At 36.8% G+C, this 24,532-nt stretch overlaps 1 protein-coding gene and 1 pseudogene across 5 annotated transcripts in view; one reads left to right on the top strand and one right to left on the bottom strand.

Annotated features, from left to right (window-relative positions):
* LOC123828794 (lipase member K-like) overlaps nucleotides 1-24,532 on the top strand; it is a 74,314-nt gene that overhangs the window by 33,285 nt on the left and 16,497 nt on the right. The window contains exons 1-5 of one of the 5 annotated variants that reach the window (XM_045854135.1): nucleotides 10,005-10,124; nucleotides 12,432-12,546; nucleotides 14,456-14,654; nucleotides 16,461-16,570; nucleotides 17,713-17,849. In XM_045854135.1, the coding sequence (XP_045710091.1) occupies nucleotides 10,020-10,124; nucleotides 12,432-12,546; nucleotides 14,456-14,654; nucleotides 16,461-16,570; nucleotides 17,713-17,849 (666 nt within the window). In that variant the 5' untranslated portion in view covers nucleotides 10,005-10,019. Of the gene's footprint in view, nucleotides 1-10,004; nucleotides 10,125-12,431; nucleotides 12,547-14,455; nucleotides 14,655-16,460; nucleotides 16,571-17,712; nucleotides 17,850-24,532 lie in introns of those variants that run through there. The other 4 variants (XM_045854138.1, XM_045854139.1, XM_045854136.1 and 1 more) reach the window with 4 other exon arrangements.
* LOC123828990 lies at nucleotides 733-8,683 on the bottom strand (annotated as a pseudogene).

Consider the following 24,532-nt stretch of genomic DNA (forward strand, 5'->3'; position numbering starts at 1 on the left):
GGGGAAAAAAACTCGTTTAATAGATTGAACATTTATATCTTTGGGGTTTTTATCCTTCAATTCATATTCCCATCTCACCTTTTTAGAGGTGTTTTACATGTTTCTATAAATATACATCTTAATGAAATATATTAGTATGCTTAAAAAGTCTTTTATCAATCAATTGATCCTTCTTTGTAACTAAAAAATAAAAATGCATTGATATTTTCATTGTTTCTACATCTTGTTATCATAGGTTGCATTTTCTTTCATTTTTTTTTGCATGACAAAGTCTTTATTTTTAAATGATTGTCAGTACACCAAGTAATAATATATAACAAGTTCTTGAATTCTATCATCTAGTGATTTTGATAAAGAGATACAAAAAGCAGCCCATACAGTTACACAAGTATTCATTTTTCCAACTCTTAGCCAGAAAAGGCTATTTTAAGGCTGGTTGCTGCTTTGCACAGGTTACAAACAACAATTTACTACTTTTTTCATAGAAAAAGCCCCTAACCTTCAAGAAAGTTTTAGGGAAAAAATACATATATTTAATTACTTTCTTAAAAAAAAAAGTGTTTCTTACTACATCTAAGAAACTAGATTTGCTGTTGTCCAAAAAGTAAAAGGACCTAATACATAATATACAGAAATAATTTAATAGCTTTTTCACAAGCTTTGCAAAACTTCATATTCCATGGAGGCATCTAAAATGCCAATCCATGGAACAGCTGCTTCTTTCTTCTTCCTCTATCCATTGATGCTGTAGTTTTCATGGCTTTCTGGCTGGATGTGGCAGACAAAGGCCAACAGGTAATCCAGCACTTCATCTCTGTTCTGCTGGAAGTAAACCTGGAGGATGATCATCTTCTCCTGGGTGTCCTTCTCCACTTCATTGCTGCTACTGTCTGAAATTCCGGAGCCACAGCATCCTTGGCCTTGAACTCCTTCTCCTTCTCCAGGCAGTACTGTACAATTTCAGCCTGAACCTTTTCTTTGGCTTGCTTCAGCCTCTGGCTCTTTCATTCGTCAGCCTTGCACACCTTCTCCATGGCCCATTTCTCCAACTCGTAGTAACAAAGGATGCCCTGCCACTGACTGGCTATGGCGGTGGTGATTCCAAAGCCCTTGGTCGACCCACAGTTCAGCTCTTCCCTTACTTTTTTAATAACTTTATTATAATTTCTATTAGTATATAATTGTCAAAAGATCATAAATATATTAAAAGTTTAATGAATAATTATCACGCATTAAAATAACACTTTAACAATAAACTCTTAATTACATAAATGGACTTTTTCATTTAATTTATATATCTAGTGATGATTATTATTTCTTGGTAGAGGAAAGATACTCAACATCAGTTCTTTCCCATTTATTCAACAGATGTAAGTGCTGAAAAACCGTGTTTGCATAATTTTATTCAATTCTTCAAACTCTTTCTGAAGCTCTGTGCCACAAATCACATAATGATGCTCCCCAAAAATTATTTTTAATGATTCACCTCCTAACCACTTGGTAGATTCTTTTTCAATTGTTTCAGAGCAAAGGATTATAAACTAACTGATTTGCAAAGGTTAATTGCCCTTGAAGAAGATGATCACTTCATTAACAATAATACCACTGTCTCAGCACCAATGTCAACACTGCCAAGTGTTTCTTTGTTAGGCGCCTCCAACTTCTTTACAGCCTGGGGCAGTGACCATAGATTCAGGAGAGAAGAGAGGCTTTTCCTTCACAGAGTTAGAAAAGGAAAACCTGCTTGAAGCTGGAAATTCTCAGGTCCTATCAATTTTAGAAAAGAGTATATATGGGAGCCAAAGCTCTATACCTAATTTGATTTTTTAAAAACTGTTTATGTACCTGTGTATTCTTTAAAGCCATTGCATACCCTAGTAGCAAGACTATTGGTACATACAATTCTTTGCAACAGTTTTTCCTGATCTAACATAATATTGTAAGTATGTCTTCATGTTATTATGTAGTCTTCACAAACATTTTAATAGCTTTGTCCACAATATTTAATTAGTCATCTAAATAGGACTATTCTGAGGTAAATAAGCAGAAGAATGAGTGGAAACAACACAGACAGTAATAGGGTGAATGCCAGAAAGAAAGGGGGTGGGAGGTAGAAGAGGGGAAAGTGGGAATAAATGGTGATAGAAGGAGACTTGACTTTGGTGGTGAACACACAATACAATATGCAGATGATGTATTATAGAACTGTACACTTGAAACCTATATAATTTTATTAACCAATGTCATCCCAATAAATGTAATAAAAAAGGGAAAAAATAAACAGTGGTTGTTATAGTGGGTGTGAAGAACTATCACATTGTAGTTTTAAATTTCCATTTCTTCATAACTAAAGACATGGAATACTTTTTCATATACTCATTAGTGATTTATGTATCTTCTTCTCTAAAGTATTTGTTCACAGCTTTTGACCATTTTATTATTGTCCATTTGACTTCTATTTAACTGTAAGAGATTTATATATAATCTGGATAAAATTTATTTGTCAGGTCCTTGTTTTACAAATATTTTCTCTAAGTCTACAGTTTCACTTTTAAATTTCTTAATAGTGTCTTTTCTGTAGTACAAGTTTTTAATTTTGATGAATTTTGTTTTGCTATTTTTTCTTTTCTTTTGTGCGTGTGTGTCCTAAGATGTTTGCCTGCTCCAAAGTCAGAAAGATTTTCTGTGTTTTTTCCAAACTTTCATAGTTTTAGTTTTTATGTTGAGAACAATGGTTTGCTTTTAACTTTAGTAACTCAAGGGCTGAAACTGATTTTTTTAACATGGTTCTAGCACCATTTTTGAAAATACAATTTTTTTCCATTCAATTACCTCAATTACCTTGAAAGCTTTGCTCCAAATCAATTGAGCATTTATGTATGTGTTTATTTGCAGATTAGTTATTGTATGTCATTGAACTATAGATTTATCTTTGTGACACTATATGCAGTCATTCTTGATTACTGTGGAGTTTTATAGTAAGTCTTGAAAGCAGGTAGTGTAAGTCAACCGACTTTGTTTCTTTTGCCAATTTGTTTTTGCCATTTAGGTCCTTTTAAATGAGGTTAGTTGGGAAGAATTTCTTTATTTTCTAGTTCTGATTTTTTTTTCTTAAATTTTAATCATCTTTCCTTTAATGTTAAATAGAATATTCATCAATAAAACCACGAGGGCCTAGAATTTTTGTCTTTGTGTGTGTACAAATTTATGATTGCTCTTTTTCCTCCCACTCTCTCCTCCTACATTTGCTTTCTTATTTTCTGAGTTCACTTATTTTCTAGTCAATAAAAGATGAAACAAAAGAGTATGCCATCACTGTGATGACAGGGAAGATAAGATTACATGACTATTACTAATATTGGACTTGGCTTTCATATATATAGGTATATATGCATATATATACATATATACCTATATGTACACACATACATATATTTGCTGATATGTACATAATTTTTATCGCAATCATCACATCTCCCTCTGGCTGTGAGAATGTTACACATTTTGTTTACATTTTAATGTGCATATGCATCCTGAATTTGTGTTGTGTTGTTTATTTCATTGTTAAGTAAACTTCATGCACAAGATAGATTCATATATCTAAGATCTCTCCCATTTTCAATATTATCACTGATGATAATTGTATACTCAAATCTGTTCAGACAAAATTACTCATCTGTTTTAATCTTCTACTGAGTTACACTGTTCCCAAACTTTCTAACATCTATTAATACTTTGAGAAAATTTCATTATAGATAATTTTATGAGGAAACAAGACTCAGTGAAAAGAGCATGGAGTAAAATAGATCTTGTTCAAATCCTAATGTCATCCAGTCAGTTCCTTGCTGGGGACTGGCCCTACTCTTGTGCCCTCTGGGACTGAACCTCCAGGCTTTTGATTCTTGTAGGAAGGAAATCAAGAATGAAATGAGAATGAAAGAACAAAAGCAAATTTCATTCAGGGAAAGAAAAAAAATGCCAGAACATGTGTTCCTGGAGACAGGACCAGAGCTTGAGCCTGAGACTGGCATCTGCCACCTGTTTCCCCACTGGTTGCAAGTCTCACAGGGTTCTGCTGTGTAAGAAATAGAAGTACACATTGGGGTGGATGTGGGTGAACTTGCGAGTTAGTGGCACTCTGGGTCAAACTTATAAAATTCTTGGAATTTCTTGGAATTTTATAAGTTTCCAAGGGTGGGTTGTTTCTGAACTTTGTGGCATCAAATTCTGGCTCTGCCTTCTGGTTGGGAGGGGGTCTTGTTTCCAATATGGTCCATTCTGGGAAGTGTCACTGTACTGCTGCCCCTCAGTCTTCCTTCTGCTTGTGGTGCCAGTTTTCATGACAATAATGGTGTAAGGAGTTTTGGAGTTGGTTTTGTGTCCAATTTTTCCTCCATCTTGGATTATTCTGGTTTTAACCAGTCCTTACTGTTGACTTCTGTGACCACTGAAGTTGCAGGTGTTTCCTGCCATAAACTATTTCCCTCTCATCGTGTGTGGAGGTGGGGGCTCTGGTGAGAGGACCTAGTGGCTTATTGGCCTGTGATGTCTGGAGCTACCTCTGTATTCCACTTGTCAGGAGTTTTCCCTAACTTCTTTCTATCCTGAGTCATGGACTTGCTATTTTCTACCTGTGAAAAATAATAATTGTGATGATTGAACATATAGGTGTTCGATGAATGGTATTATCAATCTAAGGATTATAGATTAAATAAGTAAGGTATTAATATAATAAAAAATTAAAATTCTTGAGTGAGGTTATAAACAAACAGAAATTCTTAACCACTCATATGTTACTATTTCAGAAGAGATGTTGGTATAAAATACCTGTGATTTATTTACAATTTAATTCAAGGAGTTGTACCATATCTAGCATGAGCAAGGTTAGACACATGAAAGATATAAAAATTATAAATATAGTCGGAGTATAAAATGTGGTTCTTGCTTTTAAGAAACTTGTGGACTAGTTTGACAGCCAAGTGATACACATCTGAAACAATCATTGAATAATTGAAGGTATGTTATACCAACAGCTACCATTTATTGAATGCCAAGCATTGTTAGATGTCTTATAGACATTATTTATCATCTTATTTATCATCTCAAGCTAACTTTACAAGGTAGATGTTATTATACTCATGATACAGGTAAAGAAACTAAGTTTCAGGGAGGTTAAGTTAACTAGCAAGTCACCCAACTAATAGTAATAACAGTGATAGCCAACACTCATGAAGTGTCTACAGTGTTTATCTTCAGTGGAGACACAGTGATGGATCCAGTTTTCGAGCACAGGAAAGGTGACTGATGGCCAGTTTTGCTCTCTGTAGTCAGAGGTCTAAGAGAGGCATCTCATGGCTGCCACATTCTCTCAATTAGGACAGAGCCAGACTTTTAACTCAAAGTTTGTGCAGAACACCCAAGGACTTATCCTTTGCTTTACCATTGAACAGACTGAGATTCATCAGAGGGTCATACATAGAAGCTGGCCTTTATGTGTTTTTAGAACAAAAACTTGTTTAGAACTACCTGTGGGGTCATTGTACCTGCCTATTCTGGCTAATTCTCATCTCTATTTTGACAACATAGTTAAGAATTGGGGTGTGGATTCATTGAGAATACTATCCAAGTATCAACATACGCCTTGGTTAAATGTCCGCCTGATAAATCTGACAATAACTATAATGGGGCAATGAGAAAAGTAGAATGAAGTTCTATATTATTTATGAAATTCTTTTGTTGAGAAATTGCCACCCTGATTTATTTCATCATCATTGTATCTGTAGATGGAAAATGTTTTCCTTATGAAAGTTACCTATATAGTCCACATGCATTTGATGTAAAATATTTAAACCTATATGAAACAAAAAATATAACAATATTCTTTCAAAATTCCCTGGCTGCATTTGCTAGGAGGAAAGACAGAAAATAACCACAAAGAAGGGAGAATTTTGATTGATGGAGGAGAGTCTTAACAAGTGGTCCCATTCCTGGCACTTTTTACAACCACACTCAGTTAGGTCCACAGCGGCTCTCGCCACAGGCCCTGAGGGCACCTGCCTGCAGGAAAGTTTTCAAAGATAAGCTTCTAATTTTTGGTTACTTGCATCATTTTAGCTTTCCCTTCATGACACAGATTATTTTTGGTATAGTAAATAGGAAAATAAATAAATATCAAAGCAGCATTTCCCAAGTGTGTTCCTTAGAAAATTTGGGTTATAGTATATTTAATTGGTATTATTCAAATGATAAAATTCTAAGAGCAAGTAAGGCCATGAAAAAGCAGATTGTTTTAAACACAGTTAAACAGTTGTCTTGAGTGCAGGATTATATTAAGTCCTAATATCATATGTAAGTTAAGACTCTCTAAGCAAGTCATGTGTGTAGCATTTATAAATATTTATACACATATATTTATATATAGTCAATGACTCGAGCAAGTCACACACACATATGCATATATAGAGTCTACTATTTATCTATCTATTCTAACATGTTTCCCCATGAGCTCCTTTTACAAATAACATCTTATGGGAGACATGTATTATCTATATAAATTGTATATGATTTAGTCTGGGCACTTGAGGCTAAAGGTCTCACTTCTGAGAACTGACAGCCTTCTGGAATTTATGTCTGTGTTTTCTAAGTCTAACATCCTTATATGCATTAGTTTGAACCAGCAGAATATCAATCGATGTAGGACACATTCATCAGGGAGCCATCATAGAAACAGGTCAAAGAAATTAGAGGACTGTTGGAGTATCATTAAAGAGAGATGCCTGCATCAGGCAGACTTACCCAGCAATTACAGCTAATAATGTGAGGCTCAGATAGGGCAGAGCAGGTAAACACACCCCTGGAAAGCACAGGTAAACAGCCCTGGTGAGAAGTGCCTGAAGAAAGACTGTTTGACTAGGACCTGCCACTCCTTAAAAAATGACCACAGAGACTCCTTTTGACTGGGAGTGTCACCCTGCCCTACCCAGATCCATTACCCAGAAGAATGAAACCAAGGCAGCTGAATGGGCTCCCTGCCACAGCTGCAAAAGATAACCTGTCAGGACTAGCACATTCTTGTGCCATCTCTTGGGACTAGGCCCAAGCAGCACATGGCGCTAACCACCTAGACCTCCTCCCCTGCACAACTACCAGCTCCACAGGTTCTCATGTTTGCCTGGTTTGGAAGAGCGCTAATTCTGTTTTAATGCAGAGGCTCCAGGTTCCCTTGCCAGTGACTGTAACTAAGAGGCCTCAAATCCCAATCACTCAGCAGAATTTGGAACATCTAAACTGTAAATACCCTACAAGAAAAGGCAAATTTTAAAAAAATTGCTGTACTACCTGCCCCTAAGGTACATTCTTGAATTGAACTGAGGACATAATCAACTGAAAGCTTCCTGTCACAGAAGGCCAATCAGGTGGGGTGAAATGAAACCAGGTGAGAAAGATATGATAGAAAGTACTAGTCACTTTGAAACAGTCTTTAAGATTAAATAATGGACTCATCTAGCCTTTCACTCATCTATTTATTTGACAAACATTTATAGGGACGTCCACAGTTCGTCTCAGAGAGACAGAAATGAGAATGGAATAGTTTCTCTTCTCATGGGATCATGTCAGTCTAGCTGGTTTTCCCACATTGAAATGCTTGTGAATCATTTGGCACACTGGTTTAAAATGCAGATCCCCGACCACAACCCCACAGAGTCTCATTTAGTTAGGCAGGGGTGGATTCTAAGAGTCTTCATTGTTTTTTATGGTGATTATGATGCCTGTGGTCTGTGGGCTGCAGGTGAATGCAGATCAGCACAAAACCGCCAGAGAGCGCTAGTGAGTCTGTTCTGAAGGGACTGAGTGGGTGAGAGTTCAGGAACATTTCTTTCCCGTCAGGCAACCTGAGTTCAGACTCAGGCTCCATCACTATCTATTTGACCTCAGGTAAATGACTTGACCTCTTTAATACCCAGTTTCATTTGAAATAAAATGAGAATAATATTTCCTATCCCTTGGGATTACTTTAAGAATAAAGTGAGTTAATATATGTCTGGCACATTATGTGGCACATAATAGATGCTCAATACATAACTGTAAAAGTAATAATTATTGCTATTGGTGGTGTGATCACTACCATAATGATTCAGCAGAACTAAGCTATACTAATCAATGTAAGTTAAACACAAATACATTAATATAAAACTGCATAATTCATGCTATTAATCATATTAATTATAGTATAGATTACTTACATTAATACATATAGTCAACAGAGATTATGACTAACAAATTCAAGAAAGGAATTCATACAATTTTCTATAACAGAGCAGTGAAGGCATGCATTTCCTGCAGAGTAAGATTTACCATCTCCTTTACATGTCAATTGGATATAAAAATCTTATTCACAATGTAAAATTGTAATAATTCGACTAAGAAAAAGATGGAAATGGGGGAGTGGTGTTGAAACCACAGAGAAGAGAGAGAAGTGACTCCTCTGCTTTACATAGCCCCATAATATATGCTCACACACACATATATAATATACACTGTAGTTTAAACTGTATAACTACATTTACGTATGTACTACATGTATATACTATACATATAGTACTCTTGGCATGGGCAAATGCATAATCCTATGGTAAAAGCATATGCTTTGGAGCTAAACTTACTTTGGCCTGAACTTTGCCATTGTCTTGTCCTAGAAGAAAACAGCAAATCAGCAGAGAGAGTGTTTTCTAACAGAATCTGAAGAGCTTTATTTTGTAACAATAGTAGTAAGTGGGAGGTCTCCTGCAAAATGTCCCCCTCTGTTATTTTTGCAGTTGTTGCTTATTTGTTGTTGTTTTTAAACTCAAGTAGTTTCAAAGTCAAATAGGTAATGTATGTCATCTTTTTAACCCCCATAATTTGTTTCCAATATTTTCTATTTGAAAAATAAATTTTTCTTATAATAAATACTGGACATAGAACATTTAGAAAGAAGGAAAATCCTTTAAAAATGAAAAAAACAATCATCCATTCAAGTATTTGCTATTCAGATGTAACCATAATAAAATTTGGTGCTTAGTCTTTTTTCCCCCTTTATAATTTGTTTTCTCATGAGTTCAAAATATGCGCACATGCCCTGGCGGCTTGGGTCAGTTGGTTGGAGCATCACTCTGGGCAGTGAAAGGTTGCCAGTTCAATTCCAGGTCAGACCACATGCCTAGGTTGCTGATTCAATCCCTCACTGGGGAGCCTGTGGGAGGCAACGAATCAATTTTTCTCCCTCTCTTTCTTTTCCTATCTCCCCCTCCTCCCTTCCTGCCCTCCGTTTCCCTATAAAAATCAATGTTCTCAAGTGAGGAGATATCTACACAATTTATGTACGTTGTTTTTCCTTATTAGTATATAATAGGAATTTCACATATCACATGTAAAAATAATACTTGTTATCTAAATAATTTCATTCTTCCTCACTCATAATTAATTTTATCAATCTCTTATCTTGGTAAATTTCACTATTCTAAGATATAAGAAATAATTTTATACATGTTACCTACATATATTATATTTCTTTTGGATAGACTCCTGAAAATAAAATGACTGAGTGAAAGGTATGAATATTTTTAAATTTTTAAGACATGCTAAAAAATTTCTTTCCATTAAGGCTATGCCAGTGCTCACTCCCACCATCAGAAGAAAAAATATTAATTTATCCATAATTAAAGTTATTAAATCTACTTTGATTAATATATTGGCCATTATATTTCTTTTTCTGCAAATTGTACATTTCCTTCTTTGTCCAATTACCTATTGGACACTTAATTGACACTTTCTTCTTTCTTTCTACTGAAAAGTTACCATTTAGATTTTTCGTGGGATGAGTCTTGAATAAATTAATTATATTACTTGTTAGAGCACAACTAGAAGTGTGTTTCTCCTCGCTCCCACAGTACTGTTATAGAATATTATGCCATACTTCACATTTGGAATTCTCTTTGATGACAGGAATATTAATATTTCCTTTCCTAGGCAGACCCCAAATGTGGCAGCTTTTAGCAGCAGCATGCTGGATGCTTCTTCTTGGCCCTCTATGTGGTTATCACAAGAAAGGAAGCATCACAAATCCTGAAGCTAATATGAATATTGTAAGTCATCCATTAAGGAAAAAAATAGGCTAAGGATTTATTCAGTCATCATTATTTTAGACATAATTGATGTGATTGTTTAGTTTTCAACAATTCTAATTTGATGGAATCTGTGCCTCCTTCCCTGTTCCTTGACATGACTAACTAATCTAAGGGTTGAAAGACCTGATTCAAGTTGGGAAAGTTAATTCTCCCTCTCCTGGTAGTTGAGCTACCATCTCACAGTGGCTCACTGAAGAAAATGTTCATGAGTTCATACTACAGAGTATCCTTGAGTTCTTCCTGAGGTTTTGTTTCTAGAGCAGTTTCTGTGATTTTTGAACTATATCAGTGTACTCCTTTAGTTCAGTAAGCTGGGACTGGCTTTGGTTTGCCCTTAACCAAAAGTATCTTAACATGCAGGAATTCATACCAGAAGTGGGATTGAATGAAGTAGAGTGATAGAATAGAACAGTGCTGCGAAGGAAGGAAGGAAGGGAGGGAGGGAGGAAGGGAAGGCAGGAGGGAGGAAAGAAAAAGACAAATGACTGATATCCACTGTAGACTTTGTTCTAATGGGATACTCCATACTCCTGCGAACACTGTACACCACTGATGTGCTTGCCCGCACCTGTTTATATTAGAACTTTAAGAATAGAACTGTCAAAGTTTTAAAATTAGTGTCTTGTTTCTCACTCCAATGCACCCAGCAGACACCCCTAAACTTCTACCACACTGCTGAACTCACAATCTATAAATATATGTCCTCAATCCAAATTCTCCTTTACCTCCCATATTCACACACATTTTATTCTTTCTGATCTGAATGCTTTTTGGCTCTTAATTATTCTATAATAATCATAAGAATAATAAACATTAGTCCTGGCTAGAGTGGCTCATTTGTTTGGAGCATCATCCCATAAACCAAAAGATCACAGGTTCAATTCCCAGTCAGGGAGCGTGCCTAGATTGCAGGTTTAGTCTGTTTAAGGTGCTACTAGAGCAGCTGATCAGCTTCTCACACATCGATGTTTCTCTTCTCTCTCCCTTCCTTCCCCTCTCTCTAAAATAAAAAAAAAATGTGTTCTTGGGTGAGGAGAAAAAAAGAATAATTAACATTATGGATCACTTAGATTGCGCCAAGCACTATTTTAGACTCTTTATGTATAATCCTCACAACATATCTGTGAAGAGCTACCATTATTATTTTTGTCTTAGAGTTGAGGGAAATGAGGCAGAAGAAGGTTAAGTAATTTTCTAAAAGCTTCATAGCTAGCAAGAGGAAGAGTTGGAATTCGGTGTCATACTGTGAGTCTCTAGAGTCTGTGCCCATAACCACTGTTTCATGTGGTCCCATAACGTATACACACCTCTTGTGTGCCTGGCATGGTCAAATACATAATCTTGTGGTAAGGGCATGCTTTTGAGCTAAAGTTACTGTGGCTTTAATTTTATCTTTATCTTTTTCTACTTGTACAATCTCAGACAGGTTGTTAATCTTCCAGCAGTTCAGTTTTCTCAGCTGCAAAAATGGGTAAAATTTTATCTTAAAGTCTATTTGTTAAGATTAATAAAACAGGAGGTATAAACCATCTTCTCTGCAATAAACAGTAGTTCCCCTCTTTCTTGTGTATCTGTGGTTGGGATATCTTTAGTTTACCCCTCTAGATCTACTCTGTATTTTTTTATACTGTTTTCTCTGTCCAAGAGGCTGACCTGTAAGAACTAGGTCAACAAGCTCCCTGGACCTTTGGTTTTCAGTTCAGTTCATCCAATGGAAATCGTGAGCAGGAGATCAGAAGGAAGGGGGAAAGTGAAATCATATGAATTATTGCTTTGGTCCCCTCCATGAGGTCACCCTAGACAGGCCATCTCCCTCTGCTAAAAGTTACAGCTCTCTCAATGTGGTCCTCTCTGCTTGACTTTCTGGTTCTGTTCTGGTAATCACTTCCTTTCATCTCCTTCATGGTAAAAGTTCAGTGACAGCTCACTTGTTATTATCCATAGGGTACTGCACAATCACCTGTGGTTTCCCTCATTATGACCATATAATTTCTTGTAAAAATTTTTGAGAATAAACTGGGGTGCATTAATAATATCAGGCCAAGCAAAACAAAGTAATACAGTCACCCAATCTTGCCTCACTCATGCCTTTGCTGTATCTATCCCCCTTTAAAGCCCTCCTCAAGCTATCCTGATTGTCCTGCTTTATTTTGTCTCAATACACAGAGGAAGGTAGGCTGTGACTTAAAGTATTATATTGCACTGCAGGTATAGAAATCAAGAGACTGCATCATGAACATATATATTTTTCTTTCCTCTTTTCAGAGCCAAATTATTTCTTACTGGGGTTATCCTTATGAAAAATATGATGTTGTGACAAAAGATGGTTATATCCTTGGAATTTACAGGATTCCTCATGGAAGAAGGTGTTCAAGAGCAGGTAGGATTAATTTTGTTATGAAAGGCATAATGTCTAAGGGTGAGATTCCTGGATGTGCTGATAGCAGCGAGGCAGCTTTTGTTCTGAAACAGAGCCCAGTGTCTTCCATTAGAGACGCTCCACCTCTACTACTCCCTTCCATCTGTACAACCCTTTGGAATTTTGAAGACATCTTATATACACTGTTTATTTTGTCTTTTATTTCTCTTTGTCCTCTTTCCTAAAAAACACAAAAAAGAAAACTCAGTCTTACTCTAGAGTTACCATTTCCTAGCTTAAAGTAGAAAACTAGGAGTCATTTTGATAATTCTTCTTCTTTACCTACTATATATATAGCCAATCACCAATATTGGTCTTCTAAATTTCTTTCTTATTTGCAAAATTCTTTTAACTTCAAGATCACTCAAGTCTAGGCTTGTACATCATTATCATCTTTTCCTTTAACTACTACAATAGCTTTCTAGCTGCCATTATATCAGTTGTAATTAGTCCTCCACCCAAGCCAGTGGAATTTCATTTTTAAAGTAAATCTGACACTACTAGTTCTATACTTAAACTGAATGAAAGGGCCATTTCTAGCTCCCTGCAATATAGGCTGATATCTGTAGAGAGGAGAGAGATTCATTTGGCAAGAATTCTTTACTTGTTTTCTAATTTCTAGCTCCCTTTGTTCTTTGGAGTGTTGTTGTATAACAAACACTGTAACATCAGAAGGGTTAATTATTTAAAGAGAAAATCTCAACTTTTAAAAAGAGGGAGCTATGAAATGGTGATGACTTAATAGAAACATCCATTCCCTCCCTATCCCTACAATAAGTTTATTTTCTTTATAAATACTCACAAGAACTTTGTTTCCTCAATCTTTTATCTCATGATCTCTGCCAGGAAGCTGGCAAAATGCAGGAGATGGAGAAGCTGCCTGAGGGCTCAGATCAGGGAGGGACTATGACTGCCGTCTGTAGAATTAGTAGTACCTCTTCCTTCTGTCTTCTGAAAAGCTGGGTAAATGGACACAGTTCCTTGCTTTCAGATGCTGAAGGCTCTCTGAGAGTCCAGTCTGGCCTACCCAATCTTCAAAAGCTGGTGCAGCACCAAAACTGACCCGAGGGAGAGTCCTGAGGTAGCAACAGAGCATTCCAAACCATTTATTTAAAAAAAAAAAAAATCCTGGTCACTTCTCTGTCTTCTTGGAGTTTTCAACACCATTTCCCCACTTCCTTTTTTTCTCTTTTTTAGTCAGATTGTTTCAATTTTACATTATGAACAAGATTTTTATATTAACAATTTTACATGGCATAACATTTCACTTAAATATTTGAACCTTGCTATCTGAAAGAACATATTAAATTAAGCAGTGTGTAAAATATCTAGCGTAGTGCCTGGTATTCAACAAATGGCATTTTTATGGTTTTTGTTATTATTTGGAGAAAAAGTTAGTTTTACTATCAGTTACTTCTTGAGAAAAAATGTCATTAATATAAATAATAATAGAGCAAATATTTGTTGTCCTGGACAGTCTTTTATGTATTTAAATTCTAATTAATTCTTATGACTCTGCTATGAGATAATGTCATTATTACCCATTATGCAGATAAGTGAGCTGAGATAACCACAAAAGGGTTAATACATAGTGGAATAGATTTTGAACCAGGACAATCTGACTCCAACACCTACAGAACAACACAATACATTATATATAATTTCAAATTTTACAAAAAGAAAAGCAAGATGTAGAGAAGATAAATAACTTGCCCAAGTAAGTAGTTCAGAAACGACTTGAACCTACGTTTGCGTAGTGCCAGATTTCGTCTCTTAATGTCTCTTCTATACTACAGGAAGTCAGGAAAGAGAATTCTCTTGTGGCTACTGAGGAAGTAGACTTGACATTCTTGTTGCCTGTGTTTTGCAGCTCCGAGGCCTGTTGTTTATTTGCAACATGGCTTAATCGCATCTGCCACTAACTGGATTTGCAACCTGCCCAACAACAGCTTAGCTTTCCTTCTGGCAGATGCTGGTTATGATGTGTGGATGGGGAACAGCCGGGGAAATACCTGGTCCAGAAAACACTTGAAATTTTCACCCACATCACCAGAATTCTGGGCCTTCAGGTAAGGAGATACATAGTAACGAATAAAATGTATACTTGACTCATATATATGGATGAACACTTCAATTTTTCCCTTTCTGTCCAAATGCATCCAATGAAATCCTCAAGAAGGAAATAAATGTTTTCTCCTTTGCCCAGGCTTTCTTCACCAGCTCTGAAAAAATGTCCTTATTATTGCATTAATGTTTGTCTCTAACACCCTACTTGCTGGTATGTGGGGGGGGGGGTGGTAAACACATGCATGCATGTGCATATGCAAATTGTGTATGCAAAAAAATCAAAATGCAAAAGTCAGCCTTAGGAAAAGGTTAATTCCAAGACTATCTCTTTGTCCATGTGGACTCCAAAAGAAGCTGACATGGTACTCTTATGAAAGAGGAAAAAATGAAACTGACTGATAACTGGGACCAGAAACAGATTCTTGTTGAAAATCCTGAGAACTAGACATTCATGATATGCCAAGGGTGAGCCTAATCCTGTGTGAGGATGATACGCAAATGTTTACTCACCGAGTGGTGAAAAAACTCTTCCCTTCACATGGGGGCAGTATTGAAATCTGCCCCCAGCGGTAGGTTTTGGGGAAAATAAGGAGAAAGCCTGACTGTGGGATGATTAAAGAGCAGAGTGTCGCCACCAGCCTTCCCTTAGGCACTGTTGGCTCTAGAAGCCAGGCCTGCTTGGTCACTGGGACAGACCCTTGCACCTGCACTTGCAGAGGCAGTTAGAACCATGCCTTGAAGGCCGTGAGAGTCTTTTGTTCCCTGACCTCATTTCCACCTTATTCCTGGAAGCCACTTGGCATTTCCTAATTGCATGCCCCAGTGCAACTGTGTCATTGAACTATTGCAAATAACATGATGATTCCCGAGATGAGTGTTTTCCCAGCTACACATACAAACGCACACACAAAAAGAAGCACCTGAAGCTACTGATAAGTATTCAGATTCCCAGGTGTCTTCCTTGATTCAGCCTTTCTGGGCCGAAGGCTACAAATCTGTTTTATTTATTTATTTGTTTGTTTATTTATTTTAAAGATAACATTTTTTAAAGATTTTTTAAAATTTAATTTTTTTTAGAGAGAGAGGGGAAGGGAGGGAGAAAGAGAGAGAGAAACATCAATTTATGGTTGCCTCTCACGTGGCCCCCACTGGAGACCTGGCCCGCAACCCAGGCATGTGCCCTGACTGGGAATCAAACTGGGGACCCTTTGGTTCACAGCCCATGCTCAATCCACTGAGCTACACCAGCGAGGGCTGTTTCCTTTATTATATATTTTTTCAAATACAGGGTCTGGCACAAAGAATGCACCTTTCCTTTTTTACAAAATCTTTTATTACAATATTGTAAGCATGTAATTCTGTAACATAACAATACCACACTCAAGTATATCATCTGACATTTTAGGTGAAATGTTCAAATTAATACTATAATTTATTAATCCCACATTATTACCCTATCAACCACGCTCAAGCAGGCCTTACTTCTGCCAGATCCTGTATATTGCATTTTAGGTAATTGTTCTTTTTAAAGAGAGTTTGGTAAATCTGACATAGAATTAAGTGAAATGTGAATAGTCTTTTAGGAAAAGCATAGACCTTTGTAACTCAGATTTTTCTAATTCCAATTTCTTAACTGTGCAATCAAGGTGACTTGCATCCTCAGAAGTCCCAGAGACCCATAATATCACGTATTAACTCTACTCTTAGATTTAACAAAAGCTAAGTATCTATGCAATGAATGTGTTTGGATATTGCAGGCCTAACAATGATATCTTTTCCAATTTTGTTGTGTTTTTTTCCTTTGGCAGTTTGGATGAGATGGCTAAATATGATCTTCCAGCCACAATCAATTTTATTGTAGAGAAAACTGGACAGGAGCGACTCTACTATGTGGGCCACTCCCAGGGCACCACCATCGGTGTGTTTGGGGCAGGTGTGACCTGAGAGTGTCAGAGGATCTGCTTCCCTATTCGTGAAAGGGGTCAGGATTTCTTCCCTCTGTGATGTCTCTAGCTTGGGGACTTGAGTTGGAAAGCCATTTTCTCTGTCTGATTTCTGAAGATTAAAAATAAAAAAGGAGAACCACAACAAGGACTTTTCCCCATAGAACTAAATCTGGAGATTGATAAATAAGCCATAAGGAGAGAGAATTATTCATTTTTATACACAAGAAACGTTTTTCAGATACTGGATTAGATGCTGGGGTGGGGGGCAGAGGTAAATATGGCAGACACTTTTCCTTTAAAGAGCTCACAGTCTAGTGAAGACACTGAAAAGAGAACAGAGAATTACAAATCCCACCGGTCATGTGTCGTGATCAGCACACCCTTCACTTCCCAGGGCGTGCGGGGATGGGCTGGATGCAGATGGGGCGTGTGGACAATACCATGAGGCACTTCACTTCCTTCACTACTCCTCCTTCTGCCACAGACCTCAACAGTGTCGATAGCATTTCCACCATTCCCTTTTCTGTATCCTAATCCTAATTAAGTTTCTAGTATAAAGACGGATTGTATATGCCTGTACATTACAAATGTGTGAGACCATTATCATCCATATTTTACAAATGGCTGAATTTAGAAATCCTTTCTAATGGTGATACTGCCAAATAATATCTTAAGCTTTATATATGTGTATTTTAACCTTCAAAAGAATCATCCTGTAAGATTCCTTTCCCACATTTACAGATTTCAAAAACTGAGACTCACATAGTTAACCCACCCAAGTTTTAAATAGCTAGTGAATGTAAGCCAAAATTAAAGTCCAGTTTTGTCTGATACCAAAGAGGATGGTTGAGCAAGGAGCTTACCTCCATATGTCCCATGAGGGCTGTGCAAACCCTCTCTATAACTCTTGCACTCTCCAAGGACAAGGAAGCACTTTGTTCTGAATTCACCAATTCCATTCTTGGGAAATTTAGAAAATCCTCCTCTACAAATTGTGCTTACTCTGAATTATTTTTTATTTCTATTGTTGTTTTTACTATAACTATTTTTTGTGTGTTTTAAAATGATTAGGAATTTTTTTAAGTCTATAAACTAGTGTTTTCTTCCCTTTCAGCTTTTATAGCATTCTCTACAAATCCAGAGCTGGCTAAAAGGATTAAAATATTTTTTGCATTGGCTCCAGTCACTACAGTGCAATACACCCGAAGTCCTATGAGAAGATTAACTACTCTTTCCAGACAAGCAGTCAAGGTATGTGACTTCCCAAGGTTAATTCTGTAGGTACTAAAGTTAGATCTGTTCCCAGTGATTTCAACAGAAGAAAATCAAATGACATTTTACAAACCTCTGAGACTGTAACAGGTGCTGGAGGTATCCACGTAGGCACTGCTGCTGTATAATTTTACCAGCAGGGTTCAGGGGGCTCACTCTGGTGCTACACCACCCTACTGTCTTCATCAATGTCTTCTCTCTTTCATGTTTGTCATTCTTCAATGACAGATAAAGCAAATGCCAATTGGATTAATTGATTTGTTTGATCTAGTAGATTAAATCTCTCTCCAGCGCCCCCTAGTTTCTGAGGGGCAGTATATAGTTGTAGTTGAGATCAGGGCATGAAGCCAGACAGCATGGGTTGGAATCCTGGCTAGCTGGGTAAATTTAGTCAAGAGCTTAACTGTTCTGTGAACCATTTTCTTCATTGGATAAAGTGGAGATAATAATAGTCTCTACTCATAGGACTGCTGTGATGATAAAGTGAGTTCATTTTTCGTGTAAATCCCTTAGGTCTTGCACATTATAAGCTTTCAACAAATGTCAACTATTGTTATCACTGTCATGCATTTCATGTAACATATACCTTCCCCCATCTCTACAAGTACTACTTTCCCCAGATGCCCACAGTTCACAGACTCCCAGCCTGTTAGCTCCTCAAAACCTACACAGTATCTTTCACCTCAGGTTTTTCTGCTAGCTGACAGTTAGCTAAGCTCATCACTTACTCAGTCGAAGATAATTGGTGTATGTGGGTTGATGTGTTTTCATATTGCATATTAATACAGGCTTTTACCATGGCTAACAGAAGGTAATCATAGTGTTTAATTGAAATCAATAATTTCAGTTAAAGCAAATACTGGGATAATTTTTACAGAAGCCAGGAATTTTGGTTGGTAAGAGATAAGCAAATTAGCTTATGTTGAGTCAGTTCCATACCTGTATAACTCAGAAACACAGTAGCAGGAAAGCCACCAAACAACATGGAAAATACTCTCATTTCCCTCATAGTACTTGGACCTCTTATACCATAAAGGTTCAGTCTAGCCTGGCCTCACTGGACTGTTTGCTAACTTATTTCAGCATTCCCACACAGTTAAGAGACACTTTGATATGACGGGCTCTTTCTATTGTTCTCAATTTGCACAGCTCTGCTTCAACTTTTCACATGTTTTGACACACTTATGGTGTAGTGCAGGTTGATGCAATTTTGTGAAAAGATATCTAAGAGCTACTATTTCAAAGGCATTACATCAAGAAACAGCAATGTCTATAAAAATCCATGTCAGCCAGTGGATATGACTGAGAACTAGGGTGCAGGTGAGAGTCATGGGAGACTTGACTAAAGGGAGAGTGCGGCACAGTTAATGGGAAGCAGTTACGTCATGTTAAGAAGTTTAGATTTTGTTCTATTGGTAATGAAAAACCAATGAAGAATGTGAAGCAGAGAACTGGCTCGATCAAATTTGCACTTTTAGAAAGATTGCCCTGAAAGAGCTTTGACTACAATAGAGGAGCTACTAGATGTGACCCACTAACTTCTAATAGAAAGTCCAGCATTATAATGATAGAGTAAAAATAAAAATATAGACAAACACAGAGAAAAGTCAAGATGTTTCTAGTCATGGGATTTACAGAACTTCTTAGAGGATGTGACATTTGAATTTGAGATTAGAGGTCAGAATTCAACATACAGGGTGGGAAGTCTTTCCAAACCAAAAGGATAACATTACTACTGAAATAGTAAAACTCGAGCCATGGGAAACCACATGTAATTGACTTTATTGGTGCTTTACAGTTGTAAAAAAGTATATAAGAAATAATATTGGAAATGTAGAAATAGATTCTAACAGGAATTGAGTGCTAAGTTCAGAAGTTTAGAATTTACTCCATAGGTAATGGGCAACGATGGAAAGTCCTTGCACATGGGCAAGGGCATACACAATGCTCTTTTTAGTGAAGATTCTCCTGGTAACTAAATGGAAGTGCATGGGAGTAAAGGATATCATGAGGGACAAAAGATAGAGTGCTTATGGGATTATTTTAGCTGATATTTATGCTACATTTTAGCTGATAGATGAGAATCTGAGCCAGAGTTGTCCAAAAAGAAAAAAAAAACTACAGGATTTGATAATAAAGTAGACATGATATAAACTTTGAGAGGGAGAGGCTTCTTTCTCTTCCTTTTTCTTATTAGCCAAAGTTCTAGTTAGTTCTTAATTATTATTCTTAGTTCTTAGTTCTAGTTCTTATTAGTTCTCAGACATAATTGGAGAATGGCTTCCTCTTTTATTGGAGAACTGGACTGAAACAACATTTTCACTGATTAGTATCTAATTGGTATTAATTCTCTAATCAGTATCTCTGATTAGAGAATTCTTTTTATTGATACTATTAGTTCTTTTCTATAACCCCTTAACTTCATTTTGATTTGATTCAATTCACATTACATACTGGCTAAAGGACTTGAGTCAGATAGGACAGAGTTCACATTCTGCCTCTGCTTTCTGCCCCTTGTGACCTCGGGCAAGCTACTTAACCATTTTAAACCTAAGTTTTACATTTATAAAATGGGTAGAATTTGAAGTTGTGCTGTCATCAAGATGGTGAGCTTGGAGGTCCTAGCACGTCTACCCAACAGAAACAATAAAAACAATAAAACAAGTGTAAACTGATGAAAATAGCTCTGGGGAACTTCTGGACTATAGTGAAGAAACAGCAGAAACCATTTGGAGCTCAAACACCAAGAATGGCTTCATGGAAAATAATAGAAAGCATTTCACCTGCATCACCCCACGAGCTAGTATGGAGCAGCTCATCATTCAAAAGGATCCCCTCAGAGGGACTTCATCAAGTGGCTGAAAAAAGAGCAGAAGAACTCCATCAAGCCTCATCACTGTCCTGGAATTTGCAGCCTTTGTTACCAAGAATCCCCACAGTCTTCTCTAGTGCTAAACCCAGCTGACAGAGATGCTCTGAGTTCCCGATGCTGCATCTCCTCTCCAAGGCTAGAGCTGTCACTGAGGTGAGACTTGTTTCCAGGAGCCCCAGTTGAAGCTTTGCCCACTTTTGAATCAGGATGCCACGGTGCCTTGCCATCTATGGGACTGGAGTGGCCACTGTTTTGCCTCTTACTCTCTGGGTCCCAAGTCATGGTTTTGAACCACCATCACTGGGGCCACACCACTGCTTCTTTGTGCTCTGCCCTTGGCACCCAAGTTGGGGTTTCATCCTAGCATCATTAGAATGGAAAAAAGTCCCAACACTGGCCCCCCAGGGGTAGATGTGGGACAGCAGCAGCTTGGCCCTAATGATGCCATCCCTAGGGCATGTTGCTGCTACACCCTGCCTCTTGAGCCTAAGCCACCACTGCACCCTATCATCCCTGGACCCATGCTGCTCCTGAGTCTCCCAACTTTTTCCCCCACCTCTGGGCTTGAGTCACTGCAATAAGCACAAGAGACCCAGACCTTAATTCCATAGGAAGTGTGCACATGCCCACACCTCAGAATTAATACCACCACCACAGTAAATATACCTATGCCTCAACCTAGCTGCTATGGTAGTTCTGTGTGTACCTGAACCCTGGACACTGATTTTGCTGCCACATTGAGTTTCAGTGAACCAGACCTGGTACAAGTAAGTATACCCAGAGCTATAGCTTCTTCCCATGCACAAAAAGTAGGAGAATACCAGCCGTGTTTGCCACTGAGGACCTTACTAATTCTAGTCACCACTGCTACCGGAAGACCTCCACAATTTTCGCCACTGAGGATTCCTGCAGTCTTCACTGCTGTTAATCTCAGCTGACAAAGCTTAAAAGAATTAATATCAATACTACTCAAATTCTTCCAACAAACTGAAGAAGAAGAAACACTTCCAGTTTTATTTACAAGGCCAGCATTACCCTGGTACTAACATCAGACATAGATGCTACAAGAAAAGAACATGATGCAAAAATCCTCAAGAAAATACTAGCAAACTGAATTTAACAGTACATTGAAAGAATTAATCACTGTGATCAAGTGAGATTAATTCCTGCAATGCAAGGATGTTCAACATAATAAATTAATAAATGTGAAACATCACATTAATAGAATGAAGGATAAGAATCTATGATCATCTTAACTGATGTAAAAAGGGCATTTGACAAAGTTAAATCTCCTTTATGATAAAAATTCTAAACAAATTTGGTATAGAAAAAAATATACTTCAACATAACAAAGGTTATATATGACAAGTCCATCGCTAACAGTATAGTCAACAGTGAAAAGTTAAAAACCTTTTCTCTAAGATCAGAAACACTTCTATTCAACATAGCACTGGAAATACTAGCCAGGAAAATTAGGCAAAAAAAGGAACTAAAAGGCATCTAAATTGGAAAGGAAAAGGTAAAATTATCTCTGTTTGCAGATGACATAACCTTATTAAAAATACCCTGGAGATTCCACCAAAACTATTTAGAACTAATGAATGAATTAAATAAAGTTTCAGAATATAAAATCAACATTAAAACACATGCATTTCTCTACCCTAAACAATGCATTCTCTGGAAGAGAAATTAAGAAAGCAATCTTACACACAGTAGCATCAAAAATAATAAAATATGTAGAAATAAATTTAACCAAGGAAGTGAAAAACAGGTACACTGAATATATAAAACATTGATGAAAGAAATTGAAGAAGATACAATTAAATGACAAGATATAGTGTGTTCATGGATTGGAAGATTAATATTGTTTAAATGGCCATACTACCCAAAGTTATCTATAATTGAGTGGAATCCTTATCAAATGTTCAAAGGCTTTTAACAAAAACAGAAAAAGAAAACTACCCTAAAATTCATATTAAACCACAAAGGTCCTGAAAAACCAAATCAATCTTGAACAAGAACAAAAAGTGAGATCCCAGATGGCAGAAGAGTAAGTAGAAGCTACACTAACTTCCTCCCAGGACCAATTTGGAATTACAACTAAATTGTGGAGAAATCATCCTGAATAACCAACTGAACACTAGCTGGAGAGAAACCTTATAGCCACAGACAGACAGAAAAACCACTTCCCCACAAGACTGTCCAGCAGAGGGAGCCACATGATGTGGATCACTGACAGCTCCAAAAATGTGAGCAGTACCGGTCACCAGCAGTGTCTGACAAAGGCCTACACCAGAGTCTTTGTAGATCTACCTAATAAAAAGAAACAAATACAGAGAAGCAGCCCAAATGGGGAGACAAAGAAACATATCCCAAATGAAAGAACAAGAGAATTCTTTAGAAGAAGAGCTATATGAAATGGAGGCAAGCAATTTATCACATAGAGAGTTTAGAGTAATGATAATAAGGATACTCAATGGCATAAAAAAAGACATAGAAACCATAAAAAAGAACAATTCAGAAATAAATAATACAATATCTGAAATAAATAATACACTAGAAGGAATAAATAGCAGGTTATGTGAAATGGAGGACTGAATCAGTGATTTGGAAGACAAGGTAGAAAAAACACCCAGGCAGATCAGCAAAAAGAAGAAAGAATTTTTAAAAATGAGAAAAGCTTAAGAAACATTTTGGACAACATGAAGTGTAACAACATTCACATCATGGGAATACCAGAAGGAAAAGAGAGTGAGCAAGGGATCAAGAACCTGTTTGAAGAAATAATGACAGAAAACTTCCCTAATCTGGTGAAGGAAAAAGACATACAAGTCCAGGAAGCTTAGAGAACCCCAAAGAGACCTGCACAGAGACATATAATTAAAATGATAATGTTTAAAGAATAGCAGGTAGTTACCAACAAGGAACCACCATGATGTTCCTAGACACAACAATTCTCATTGGGGGAAAGCAGTCCTGAGGGGGAAATTTATAGCATTACAAGCCTACCTCAAAAAAAAAAAAACAAGAAAAAAGCTCAAATAATCTATCTTTACACTTAAAGGAACTTAAAAAGAACAAGAAACAAATCCCAAAGTGAGTAGAAGGAAAGAAATAAGTAAAATCAGAGCAGAAAAAAATGAAATAGAGTCTAAAAATATTTAAAAGTCAATCAATCCAAAAGTTGGTTGTTTGAAAAGATAAACAAGATTGATAAACCTTTAATCAGACTCATCAAGAAAAAAGAGAGATCCAAAATAAATAAAATCAGAAATGAAAAAGGAGAAATAACTCACACCAAAGAAATACATAGGATTGTAAGCAAATATGAGCAACTACATGCCAAAAAACTGGATAAACTGGATAAATGGATAAATTCCTAGAAACATACAATCTTCCAAAACTAAATCAGGAAGAATCAGATCATATGAATAGATAGATTACACCTAGTGAAATTAAAGCAGTAATCAACACACTCCCAACAAACAAAAGCCCTGGGCCTGAGGGCTTCACAGGTGAATTTTACCAAAAATTCCAAGAAGAACTAATATGTCTCCACCTCCAATTATTTCATAACATTCAAGAGGAGGGAAGGCTCCCAAACTCATTTTATGAAGCCAGCATTATCCTAATTTCAAAGACAGATAATGACACTACAAAGAAAGAAAATTATAGGCCAATATCTCTGATTAACATAGATGCTAAAATCTTCAACAAAATATTAACAAACCAAATAGAGTAATGCAACAAAAAGATCATACACCATGATCAAACGGGATTTATTCCAGGA

This window comes from Phyllostomus hastatus, unplaced genomic scaffold (assembly GCF_019186645.2).
Source record: "Phyllostomus hastatus isolate PE091 unplaced genomic scaffold, TTU_PhHast_1.1 phas_scaffold_1066, whole genome shotgun sequence".
Taxonomy (NCBI): domain Eukaryota; kingdom Metazoa; phylum Chordata; class Mammalia; order Chiroptera; family Phyllostomidae; genus Phyllostomus; species Phyllostomus hastatus.